The 12042-nt window shown below is 46.8% G+C and overlaps 1 protein-coding gene across 9 annotated transcripts; it reads right to left on the reverse strand.

The window, feature by feature from the left end:
- Nucleotides 1–1491: 1491 nt before the first annotated feature.
- On the reverse strand, nucleotides 1492–11522 carry Dcaf11 (DDB1 and CUL4 associated factor 11). 9 transcript variants are annotated; one of them, XM_042686382.1, is made up of 16 exons: nucleotides 11386–11518; nucleotides 11071–11133; nucleotides 10600–10779; nucleotides 9540–9667; nucleotides 9191–9318; nucleotides 8887–8951; nucleotides 8525–8625; nucleotides 8162–8308; nucleotides 7758–7812; nucleotides 7352–7420; nucleotides 6649–6706; nucleotides 6373–6558; nucleotides 5270–5423; nucleotides 4524–4676; nucleotides 2419–2525; nucleotides 1492–2324 (listed from the first exon to the last, which is right to left on the reverse strand). In XM_042686382.1, the coding sequence occupies exons 3-16, from the start codon at nucleotides 10752–10754 to the stop codon at nucleotides 2190–2192; spliced, it is 1641 nt and encodes a 546-aa protein (XP_042542316.1). In that variant the 5' UTR covers nucleotides 10755–10779; nucleotides 11071–11133; nucleotides 11386–11518; the 3' UTR covers nucleotides 1492–2189. The 9 variants fall into 9 exon arrangements, 8 of the variants coding, with proteins under 8 accessions (XP_042542316.1, XP_042542313.1, XP_042542318.1 ...); XM_042686379.1 differs by having other exon boundaries at nucleotides 10600–10852; XM_042686384.1 differs by having other exon boundaries at nucleotides 10623–10970.
- Nucleotides 11523–12042: the final 520 nt, after the last annotated feature.

Consider the following 12042-nt stretch of genomic DNA (forward strand, 5'->3'; position numbering starts at 1 on the left):
ACCATTTATCACTCTCAGCTGGTTTACTTCACTTAACATGATTTTTTTCTAGATCCATTCATTTCCTGGCAAGTGACATAGTATTCTTTTTAATGGCTTTGTAAAATTCCATTGTGCATAAATACCACATTTTATTGTTTCGCTCATCTATTGTATACTCCCAGCTTTTTGTTGGTTATTTGAAGATAAGTATCTTGTGGATTTGTCTGCCCCTGTTGGTTCTGAACTGTGATATTCAGATTTTAGCCTCCAAAGTATGTAGGATTAGAGGCATAAGCCAGCAGTGCCTTGCTAGCTTACACATTTTGATAATGTGACTGCAATGGAGATGTCTTTTCCTGGGAGAGTGGTCTGTGGGGCTTTAAGTACGAACTGGGAGAAAGAGAAAAAAGGTGTGACATTGTCCAAAAGAGAAATGTATACACAACCTGAATTGTGAAATGGTAACACCTCTGTGTAACACCTTAATAATAATAAACATATAAAAATTTTACCCATGTGGAGCTGTGTGGTGGCTCATACTGTTTGAGAAGCCTGGTCAGGATTGCTTCAGCCCAGTATATCAGTCTTAGAAACACAAAACAGCAAGACACTGCTTTAAACAAAAAGTACAAAAAAGTCCTATTTGGGTGTTAAATAGGTGCCCTTTGCTATGAACCTCTATGAACACTACTGAAAATACATACTCTGGTTTTAAAGAGAATACCAGGGGGCTGGGAAGGTGGCTCAGTGGTACAGTGCTTTCCTCACATCCATGAGGCCCTGGGTTTGATTCCTCAGTACCACATAAACAGAAAAAGCTGGAAGTGGTGCTGTGGCTCAAGTGGTAGAGCTGAAGAGCTGAGGGACAGTGCCCAGGCCCAGAGTTTGTTTTTTGTTTTTTTAAAGAGCATGCCAGGGGGGCTGTGAAGTGGCTCAGTGGTAGAGTGCTTGCCGCCCATGCATGAGGTCCTGGGTTCGATTCCTCAGCACCACATAAGCAGAAAAGGCCAGAGGTGGCGCTGTGGCCTTGAGCTGAAGAGCTAAGGGGCAGCGCCCAGGCCCAGAGTTCAGGCCCCACGATGGGACCCAAAAAAACAAACAAACAAAAAGAGCATGCCAGATTATGGGGAAAAATCTAGTCATAGCTGGATATGAACACCATCTGTCCCTAACCTTTGGTATGCTCTGGGGCCTTAGGTTGTGTGTGGGAGTTATCAGTCTCCTGGCAGGTTATCTCTGGCTCTGCATTCATGGGTTGCCTCTTCTGAAAACTGGAAGAGCTCCACAGTATCAGAAAATATGTTTATTCTCTCCTATGTCATAGGTTAAGGAGAAAAGGCCAGTCAAAGGCTTGGTTACTAAATGATTTTAGTATTTCATTTTACTTAGGGGTATTAAAGGGACATTTTCTTCTGCAGAGGAGCATATTTGAAAGCTCTGTTAAAACTGTTTTCTTGAAGGGAGACAACAAAGACCTCAGATAAGAAAAGAGTAAAACAGATACTGAGCCAGGTTCCCAGAGTTTATTGAGGGAGCCAAAGCCAGTAAGAGGACAAAAGAGTCCTACTTCAATACCCTTTCTTGAAGCTGCTGATATTCAGCATAATAATCAGGACCCTCTGGGAAGGTAGGGCCTGCCCTGTGTTGGGTTATACAAAGTTCTGGAGAATCCTGCCTCTCACACCACAACCTATGCAACCCCAAAGACCCAAATATGAGAGAAGACATAGTCCCCACCCCAGGAGGGTGCTTAGGAAACACCTCTATTCACTCTGTCCTCCCCTAAAGACCTCAGGAAGGCCAGGATACCTGACTTCACTGGCCAATCTAATTCTTGATGTGAAGACATGGGCAACAAGCGTGGCTGACAGTCCAATCACATCTGGCCTCAGGATCACACATAACATCCAAACATGATTCAACATATTCAGGCCAGTTCTCTTGCTGACAAAAGTCACATTCAAGATGATGACAGCCCGGCCAGACTAGCCAGAGAGAGAGACCCAATCTGATTGGGTGTAAATGCCTGAGGATAACTTGGCCCTGTGGGATGGCTCTTCAGGGCTCAGGTGGGGCCCAGAGCCTGGCTTCTATTTCTTGCCATCTATTGCCAATGATTCCTCCACGTATTTCCCAGAAGGGAAAAGGGAAAAGGAAGGCAGAAAACCTGTAGAGAGGTTCACTCTATATGGGACTGAAGGTTGGATCTACTGGGGAGAGGAAAATGCAAGAGAGGGAGAGGACACTGGGGCAGGGATACTGGAGCATTCCTCCGACTCTGGCATGTCATCTTGGAAGTACTCAGCCTGGCGATACTGCCACAAGCGCAGGTTTCCATCCCACTGTAAGGCAGAAGGTGGTAGGAGTCAAGAGATGCTGTTCTTTCCCAAGTCCTAGTCCCAGACATATGTCAGGCCCCAGCCCTGGCAACCTCACCGAACTGCTGACAATCTTCTCCTCGAAGGGGTGCCAACTGACATCACGCACACAAGCCTTGTGGTTGGTCAGTTTCTTCACGATGTGGCCACTGAGGAGGTCATATACTGTCCAGGAAAAGCCAGAGTGGAGAAAGGGGTTGTCAGAGGTCCTTCAACCACTGTTCCCTGAGTGGCACTACTGCCCCTCTCAGGCAATCCTCTGCTTTCTCATGCAGCAAAGCTTATATCCAAACACAGTGTTCTTTCTTTAATTTTTTTTTTGGCCAGTCCCGGGGCTTGAACTCTGGGCCTGGGCACTGTCCCTGAGCTTCTTTTTGCTAAAGGTGAGACCTCTACTACTTGTGCCACAGTGCCACTTAAGGCTTTTTTTTTTTCTTTCTGAGTAGTTTATTAGAGATAAGAGTCTGACAGACTTTCCTGCCCAGGCTGGGTTAAAATTGTGATTCTCAGATCTCAGCCTCCGGAGTAGCTACCATTACAGGTGTGAGTAACCAGCACCTGGCTACACAATATTATTTCTTTCTTTCCCCTGTTCCTGTCCCTGCCTAGGGTTGAGAGTACGAACTAGAATGTGAATGTCCCTAGCTCTTAGCTAAAATCCAAAGACTTACAGTTAAGAAAATACAATGGTTTTAAAGCTTTCAGCAAATTATGGAACACACCAAAAATGAACTCCAAGCCGTCTGCTGGTGTGTGCAACTGTTGTTCTTTGCCTGGACAGGGTTTTTTTTTTTTTTTTTGCCAGTCCCAGGGCTTGAACTCAGGGCCTGGACACTGTCCTTGAGCTTTTTGCTCAAGGCTAGCACTCTACCTTGAATCACAGCACCACTTCCGGCTTTTTCTGTTTATGTGGTACTGAGGAATCAAACGCAGGGCTTCATGCATGCTAAGCAAGCACTCTACCACTAAGCCACATTCCCAGCCAGGGTATTATCGTTCTCTCTCTCTCTCTTTTTTTGTTGGTCGTGGGGCTTAAACTCTGGGCCTGGGTGCTGTCCCTGTGCTCTTCAGCTCAAGGTGAGTACTCTACCTCTTGAGCCACAGCACCACTTCTGGTTTTCTAGTGGTTTATTGGAGACCAGAGTATCACGGACTTTTCTGCCCGGGCTGGCTTTGAATGGCAATCCTCAGATCTCAGCCTTCTGACTAGCCAGGATTACAGGCATGAGCCACCGGCGCCCAGCTTCAGGGTGTATCTCTTTTTCTACAAGGGTCTCTAAGTACCTAGCCAGGTACAACAAGTTGTTAGCTCCTATCTATAGCTCTGTTGCATTTCTTTTTTTAAATTTCTCTTGTGTCAGTGGCTACATGACCTTTACTACTAGATGTTGTCTTTTTTTTTTTTTTTTTTGGTTGGTCATGGGGCTTGAACTCTGGGCCTGGGCGCTGTCCCTCAGCTCTTCAGCTCAAGGCGTGAGAGCTCTACCACTTGAGCCACAGTGCCACTTCCAGTTTTCTGGTGGTTTACTGGAGAGTCTCAGGGAGGGGCTGGGAAGGCGGCTCAGTGGTAGAGTGCTTGCCTTGCATGCATGAGGCCCTGGGTTCGATTCCTCAGCACCACATAAGCAAAAAGAAAAAAGCCGGAAGTGGCGCTGTGGCTCAAGTGGTAGAGTGCTAGCCTTGAGCTGAAGAGCTGAGGGACAGCGCCTAGGCCCACAGTTCAAGCCCCATGACTGGACCTAGGGAAAAAAAAAAAGAGTCTCAGGGACTTTCCTGCCCAGGCTGGCTTTGAACTTTGATCCTCAGATCTCAGCCTCCTGAGTAGCTAGGATTCTAGGCATGAGCCACCAGTACCCAGCAGATGTGGTCTTTTCATGTTATTTTTTCCCTCTATTCCCTCCTACCTTTCATCTGCAGCCCCTTTCTTTGGCTAAAAAATAAAAGCAACTGTATTTTTAGTAATATATTTACTCACTAGAATTCTATGTTCCTTTGCCTAATTTAAAATGCTTATGAGTAGAATCTTTTCTGCCTTTCCTGCTTCAAGCTAAGTTGAATTTCACTTGTAGTCACCACAGCTTTTTGAAGGTGGTCACTGAGATTATAGGTGGAGTGCCAGAGAAACGTTCTTGCCCCTTCTGAAGCCTCTGTTCTGATGCTTACCAACCACTTTGCCTGTGGAGCAGCCACTGTAGATGAACTGCTGGCCTGTGCTATGAGTTGGGGAGAATCGGCAGCGGATAAGGGTGTGTAGCACCCCATGGCCCCTGTATGTCATCAAGGAGCTGTCCCCTGGGAGCTTCAGCTTCCGCCAAGCTGGGGAAGGATGAACAAGAGAGCATTAGATTAGGGAGTATGGTTTTTTTCTTTTTTCTTTTTTTTGGTCAGTCATGGAGCCTGAACTCTGGGACTGGGTGCTGTCTCTCAGCTCTTCAGCTCAAGGCTAGAGCTCTACCACTTGAGCCACTGGGCCACTTCTAGTTTTCTGAGTGGTTAATTGGAGATAAGAGTCTCATAGACTTTCCTGCCCAGGCTGGCTTTGAACAGCTATCCTCAGACTTCAGCCTCCTGAGTAGTTAGGATTACAGGCATGAGCCAATGACACCCTGCTTTGGGGAGTCTGCTTTTGGTTTGCCTTATATCACTTACCTTTTTAAAAGATCAACACTCAAAGACAACTGCCTATCCAGGCTTCAACTGTTGACCTCCTACCCAGGCACCAATCCTAGGAATCCCTGTATCTCAACAACAAAATTCATGCCTCGAAAAGATGACTGACGGAAGGGTTCCAGGACTCATAGAAAATAGATAAATCCACTGTGCCCATGCCAGGCCTTACCAGAAATGAAGTATTTTAATTACCACCCTTGATGACAATCAGAAGATTTCAGTTCTACCTCTGCTCTCACCTTTTTTGGGTACCTGCTGCCAGCGATAGTCCCAGTTTTGCTGTGTGGCAGCCTGGCGTGAAGCTTCCATGCCTTCGCGACTAGAAAAGCGTCGGATATCCCAGAGTTTGATGGTCTGGTCTTTGGAGTTGGAGATGAGATACCGGGCATCACCCTGATTCCAAAAATGGATGGAAGCATCAGAGACTGCCAATGTCAGTGCCTATCAGTCTAGCTCCCTTGCTCTAGGGTAGGAACTCCAGTGCTCTGATTTTGCTTCTCTTTTGTGTGTGTGTGCCAGTACTGGGCCTTGTCTCTGGATACTGATAGTACTTGGGGTATTGTCTCTGAACTCTTATGCTCAAGGCTAGTGCTCTACCACTTGAGCCACATCTCTGCTTCTGGCTTTTTGTGTGATTAATTGGAGATAAGAGTCTCAGGGACTTTTCCTGCCTGGGCCAGCATCAAACCTTGATTCTCAGGTATCAGCCTCCTGAATAGCTAGCTCAGCTTGTTTCTTTTCTTTATCTCCAGTAAATTTCACACTGATGTTTGGTTTCAGATCCCACCACTGAATACATTTTCCGTTCTTTACCCAGGACACTGGGTGGGTCATTTATTGCATCCTGTATTATGAGATTATTCTACTTTTCCTGTAAAGAAAGCCCTGCCTTGTTCCTTATAGACTGGTGGGTACAGAAGGGGCTCATGTTTCCTACTTAAGCCTTTCATTAAAGTCTAGCTCTTGCACACCTTTGGTTAATGAGGAACGTGTCAAGTTCCAACCCTAACCCACTTTTATGCCCTCTTGGGCAATAAGAACCTTGGAAGCCAGGTGCCGGTGGCTCACGCCTGTAATCCTAGCTACTCAGGAGGCTAGGATCTGAGGATCGAGGTTCAAAGCCAGCCTGGGCAGCAAAGTCCATGAAACTCTTATCTCCAATAAACCACCAGAAAACTGGAAGTGGCGCTGTAGCTCAAGTGGTAGAGTGCTCGCCTTGAGCTGAAGAGCGCAGGGACAGAGCCCAAGCCCAGAGTTCAAGCCCCACAACCGAACAAAATAAAATAAAATAAAATAAAAGAACCTTGGAAGTCTAGCTGTGTAGCCTGGTCTCCCTGCCCACCTTGCTGTCAATGAAAGTGATGCCATCCTGGTGTCCAGCCAGTGCACCCACAGGCTTGGGGTCATCCTCCCGCATGGTGCGGCGATCCCACACCTTGCAGATGGCATCATCTCCCCCAGAGAACAGGATTTGGGAACTTATATCAGCAAAGGCCACTGCATTCACATCATCCTCATGAGACTCAATCTGGGAGAGAAGGGAACCAAGATATTTAAGGTTTCTTTCTTAAAACAAGCCAAACCAGGAGGAAGAGGTCCTAAGTCTCAGAAACAATACCTGAAGGGTACGCCGATTTTGTTCACGATCAAAGACATATAGGCAGCCATCATTGGCCCTATAAGGAAGAGATAAGGAGGGTCCAGAAGCCAGGACTGAGAGAGCTCATACTATGTATGTTCTGGAGAGTCTTGCTGAGAGGTCTTACTGAGGGGCCTCTGTATGTTATGTGTGTGTATATATGTGTGCATGTGCGTGTGCGTGTGCATGTGTACAGGCACATACACACAAGAATTCAGGGCCTTGTACTCTTGCTTAGCCTTTTTTTTTTTTTTAGCTGCTGCTGGTTCTCTACCACTTGAGCCACACCTCCATTTCTCTCTTTGTTTGGTTAACTGAAGCTAAGAGTCACTCAGACTTGTCTGTCCAGGTGAGCTTCAAACTGTGATCCTCAGATCTCAGTCTCCTGAGAAGCTAAGTCACAGTCATGTGCTACCAGGACCCAGTTACCCCTTTCTGTTCTTGCACAGGAAGTAGGAGAGGAGTTAGCTTTTTTCTTTAAAGGAGGCTTGAGACTTGTTACCTCACACTGGGGCAATGGTAAGTAACTAAACCTAGTATGGTAAGAAAGTAAGCCTGTAAACCTTGCCCTTGGAGAAGTCAAGTTGTTCTCTATAGTTGCCAGTGTAGTCTCTGAAAAACAGAATCAATCTCTAGCAGAACTCCTACCTCATTAATTGAGGGACACATTGTACACACTCACCCTCCCAGTACTTCTCGTCCATCAGAGGAGACAGCAATGGAGAAGACAGCAAAGCGACGCTCATCTGGCCTGCGGAGAGCAAAAAGGACCTGTGTTAAGTGATGTCCTTTTCAAGCTTTCATTAACTTACAGAGAAGCTGTGAGGATTAGAAAGAAAAGAATAAACCAGGCCTGCTGGCACATGCTACAATCATCTCAGTAAGAAAAGAACCCAGAACAATGCTGAAACCATCTTTTACCCTGGTCTTCTGGCTGACAGAATAGGCAGGAATTCCCAGGATTCACACAGAAACTTGCAACTATTATACTTTTTTCTTAAAGTGGGAGTTTCAGTTCAAGAAGTTTGCTCCTGGAGAGCCTTGCTTTAAAAGTTTCTATAACTATGACAAGAAAAGGAAGCCAGTACCTTAGATCCAGGGCAGTGTGTGTGTCTCCTTCTCCATAGATGTTGCAGATATGAACTAAGACAAGAGAAACAAAAATCTTTCATGGATGGGGGACTAAGAGTGGAAATGAAGCTAAGAGAACAGGCCATGTCTGGTGGCACAAGCCTGTAATCGCAGTACTCAGGAGGTGGAAACAGGATTGTGAGTTTGAGATCAGTCTGGGCTACAAAGCATAATGTCCTTTTTCAGCACGTCTCTCTCTCACACACACACAGAAATGAAACAAATAACAACAACAAAACCAGAATCAAGGGCAAGAATGTCAGAGCACCTTAAAAATGATTTTCCCAGGGTAAGGCATGAAGGCCTGTCTCAGAGGGGGCTTGTCTCAAGTCTCAGGCTGGAGAATCTTATGCATACTCACTGTAATCAGACCAGCTAGAGTAGAGGAAGTGGTTTCCATCAGGGGTGAAGGCCACATCCAGAACACTCCAGCCTACATCCCGGGCCTTGATGCTCTTGAATTTATGGAAGCGGCCATACTGGCAGTCATACAGTCGGATTGTCTGGTCTGTAAATACAGGGATCAGGCAGAATTATGAAGTAGGCTTCCTAGATCTATATCATTCAGTGTGTCTGTGGAGTCTCCCCTTTACCATGGGAAACATACACTAAGCATCTATAAGCCAAATTTTGACCTCCCTGGGTCTGGGGCATTCTAGTCTACATCAAGGGGAACGTTCCTTGTTTTATAGGAAGGCAGTTTAATAGGACTAGGGTCTGGTACCTTGGCAAGCAGACATGAATATTTGACCGTCTTTGCTGTAGATGCCACAGAAAGCCTTCTGAGAGTAGGTATCAATGAAGCCCAGATCATTGGGCAAGAAGCTGGTGAAACAGAGGGAAGGAGAACTCAGGAGCAGAATGGACTATCAGTACATTCCTTTTTGGCTTCGTGTATAATTGTCTTTCATTCATTCCATCATCTTCAAAAATTACTGCTTTTCTACTTGTTTACTCTCAAAATTTCAAACCCCTTTAACTTAACCTTAATGCCACTGAGGATTGTTTCAAATCTACCTTCTTTTAAAGCTTAAGAGATTAGACCTATCTGGCCTTTTGAGTCTCTCAACCAAACCCCATACTCACTGAGACATCACTTGAGACTGTTCTCCAAGGGAGAAGCTTCCCTGGTGGCAGAGGCCCCGTTCTCTCTAAATGGAAGGGATTGGAGATATTGCTAGCAGAAAGAGAGAGCTACTTCAGTCAAACCCCCTCCTCCAAGGATACTGCTCTTGCTCAGAAACGGAGATCCCACAGCACTTTGAAGCAGGCTAGCTAATTCTCTAGCCCCTTTCCTTGGGAAGTTTTCTTCCTTTTCCTCTGGGACTGGCAGGACTTCTGACTGCCTCAGCAGGACTGCTGCAGGCTGGCTGAAGGTGGCGAGGCCTACCTGGTACAACATTCGAGGAAAGCTGCGTTCCTGGGTTGCCCGCCTAAGTCCCAGTTGCCCTGTTGCCAATTCCACCTGTGTCTTGATCTCATTGCATTCCAGCTCCCTGGTGTCAGGGGTTGCATCCACTGAGAACAAAAAGAAGATTCATCCACTATGAGTACCAAAAAGATCTTCCATGCCTACAAGACAGCTAGCAAAATTTGTGTCCAAGCCCAATCAATAATGTTGAATGTACTATGGCTGAAGGGTCTCTCTCACACATTAAATGATTTTTATCTTCTTGAATTTGGGGATTTCTAGTGAAAGTCTCTTCCATGGTAAAGCCTCAGACTATCTTTCCTCTTACCAGGTGGGTTGTATCGATCCCCGAGACGACCATCCCAGGCACTGTCATGCTCTTCCTCCGAGTCCGAGAGGGCCTGAATGAGTTGTAAGTTTGCTGCACCTCCTCCCTGCACCAACCTCACTTGTCCTCTGTGGAGAGATCCCCATTATAAAGGAGGGGACCCCTTTCCCAAGTCAACTATGTTTAGAGTCAATGGCTATTCGTTCCTTAACACATTTGGCACTATTTTCAATCTTCTGTAAGACACAGTGGGAATCTGACTTATACTCTTAGAGCAAAAACACAGAACTCCAACATGCTGTGGAGATTAACCTACTAAGTTGAGTTCCCAGAGAGCTAAAAATTCTCCCTCCTCAATCTGGTAGTGCAGGGATTGAACTCAGGACCTTATGCATTCTAGGCAACACTCTCTACCACTAAGCCAAAGAGCTAAAAATTCTAAGAACATTTATATCTTAAATTCTGCTGGAGGAATACAGCATTGAACACTAAATTCTGAAGGGATCCTAAGGGTCATCTTCTTTCCAAGGAACCATAATCAAAGAAACAAAGCAGCCAGCTGCACCCTTTGGTGGTTCACTCCTCCAAAGCATTCTTTTCTCTTCTCAAAAACAAGGTTATAGGTAGGTCAATTTAAACTTGTTTTTCAAGTAAATCCACACAGCCTCATATCACATATCATGAGCTTTTTAACACCCCTTCCCCAACTTTTGCCTTTACCTCTCACATCTCTCCTTTCCTACTAGGGCCCTCTTTTTCCTCTTCTTTTACTTAGTTGGAAAATAGGTTACATTCGTGTAGTTATAGCCAGGGAGGCTCCCCTGAGCAGCTTCTCAAGCACAAGAGGGGGTCCTGCTGGTGACCTGCCCTAGGTAAGAATCACTCTGAGTGTGGAGATGAGTGCCATGGGTATTCCCTGGGAAAGGCGTTCTGAAAACACAATAATCCTAGGGTTTGCATTTTGGGATTATATTTCCTATTCTCTGTAATTTTCCTGCTTGGAGTTGAGATCAGGGGACTGTGGTGGCACCCAGTGGGGTCACTCCAGAGGGTAAGTTACCTGCGGAGGAGATAGGCCAGTACCTGGGCCAGATCCACATCTTCATCCTCCTCCTCTTCTTCCTCACTCCGACGCAGGCCAGCCCCTCTTCGGGACAAGCCCTCGGAGGGGTCTCCAGACCCGGATCCTGCGCTGCTGCTGTTTCGGGATCCCATCTTCTGGTCACAGCATCCTTAAATCCTGTGCAAGGGCTTTTCCTGTCACCTCCTTGAGTTTGGTGAAAGCAAAGCCTGCTCTAGAAATACACGGTCTCCTGAAATGGGGTGGTAGTTATCATTAGGGTGGGGGATGACCCTTCCTAGGGACTAGGATTCCTTCTCTTTAGCCTATGACAACTCCCAAGGCTCCAGGAACACAAACCTTTCTCAATCCTGTAGAAAGAAAGAAAGCAGAAAGAAAGAAAGCACAACCCTAGTTTACCAATAAGAATCCTCTGAAAAGGAATTTCTCAGTTTCCTACCTGAAACTCACCTATCCAAGTCCCCTGAGGGGGTGGATTCCCAGGTAACCTCTCCGGCCCACCAATCAAAACCTCTCGAGGAAGAAAGCCTCTCTTAGCTAATCTCATCTAGCCAATCAGAAGCCTTAGGACTCAGAGACCCCCCGACGCCCCCCTCTCAACCAATCAGAGTGCTTTCTTGTGGGTGCCGGCAGTAGCGACAGCCAATGACGCTAGAATTTGGCCTAACACCCACTCCTTAGCCTCACGCCCACGTGGTGTGCCGGGGGTGTGTACACCACAAGGAAAGAGGAAGCTGATAAGCACCTCCCCCTGCGGTTACCCACCAGCCAAGAGCGGTTTCAGGACGCGCAAGGGCGCAAGGGCGGAAGGCCTTGTTTACACCGACTGCCGCCTCAGCAGCAGCCAACCACAACCACTCCACGATCACGAGCCTCCGTCGTCACGTATCTCCGGGCTTCCGGGCCGGCGGGCTGACGATGTCACGTGACACTATTGGTGGTCCCGCCCCCTTAGCCCGCTGACTGGATAGGGGAGTCCCGTGATTGATAGGTGGGCGGGAGGAAGTGTGGGAGGGGACTTGAGGACCAGAGAAAGAGCTTGTGCGAGGAGGGGCTTGCGTTTTTAGTGGGTGATCTAAGCGGAATTGTCAAGCTTACTAGATAGAGAGAGCGTAATGGCTGGGAGGAGGAAGTATTTTTTCAAGAGCGAACCGTTTGCTTTGGATCCCTTAAGATTGGCCTTGAACTCGGTCGACCCGGCCTGAAGGACTGGCGCCTCAGCGTCACAGATGGGGATCACCTTCTGGGAAGCCTTTTTCTTGTGGAAATGGCCCTTTGTAGACTAGTCCTTAAACGCTCTGTCCTTTTTTATTTATTTTTTGCTCTGTCCTTTTTTATTTATTTTTTGCTCTGTCCTTTTTTAGGCGATCCCTTTACGGTCTTTGCAGACGGTCCCTAATACTCTCGTCCCACCTCTTCGCC

The sequence above is a fragment of the Dipodomys spectabilis genome, unplaced genomic scaffold, assembly GCF_019054845.1.
Source record: "Dipodomys spectabilis isolate Male_0828 unplaced genomic scaffold, ASM1905484v1 ptg000097l, whole genome shotgun sequence".
NCBI classification, from domain to species: domain Eukaryota; kingdom Metazoa; phylum Chordata; class Mammalia; order Rodentia; family Heteromyidae; genus Dipodomys; species Dipodomys spectabilis.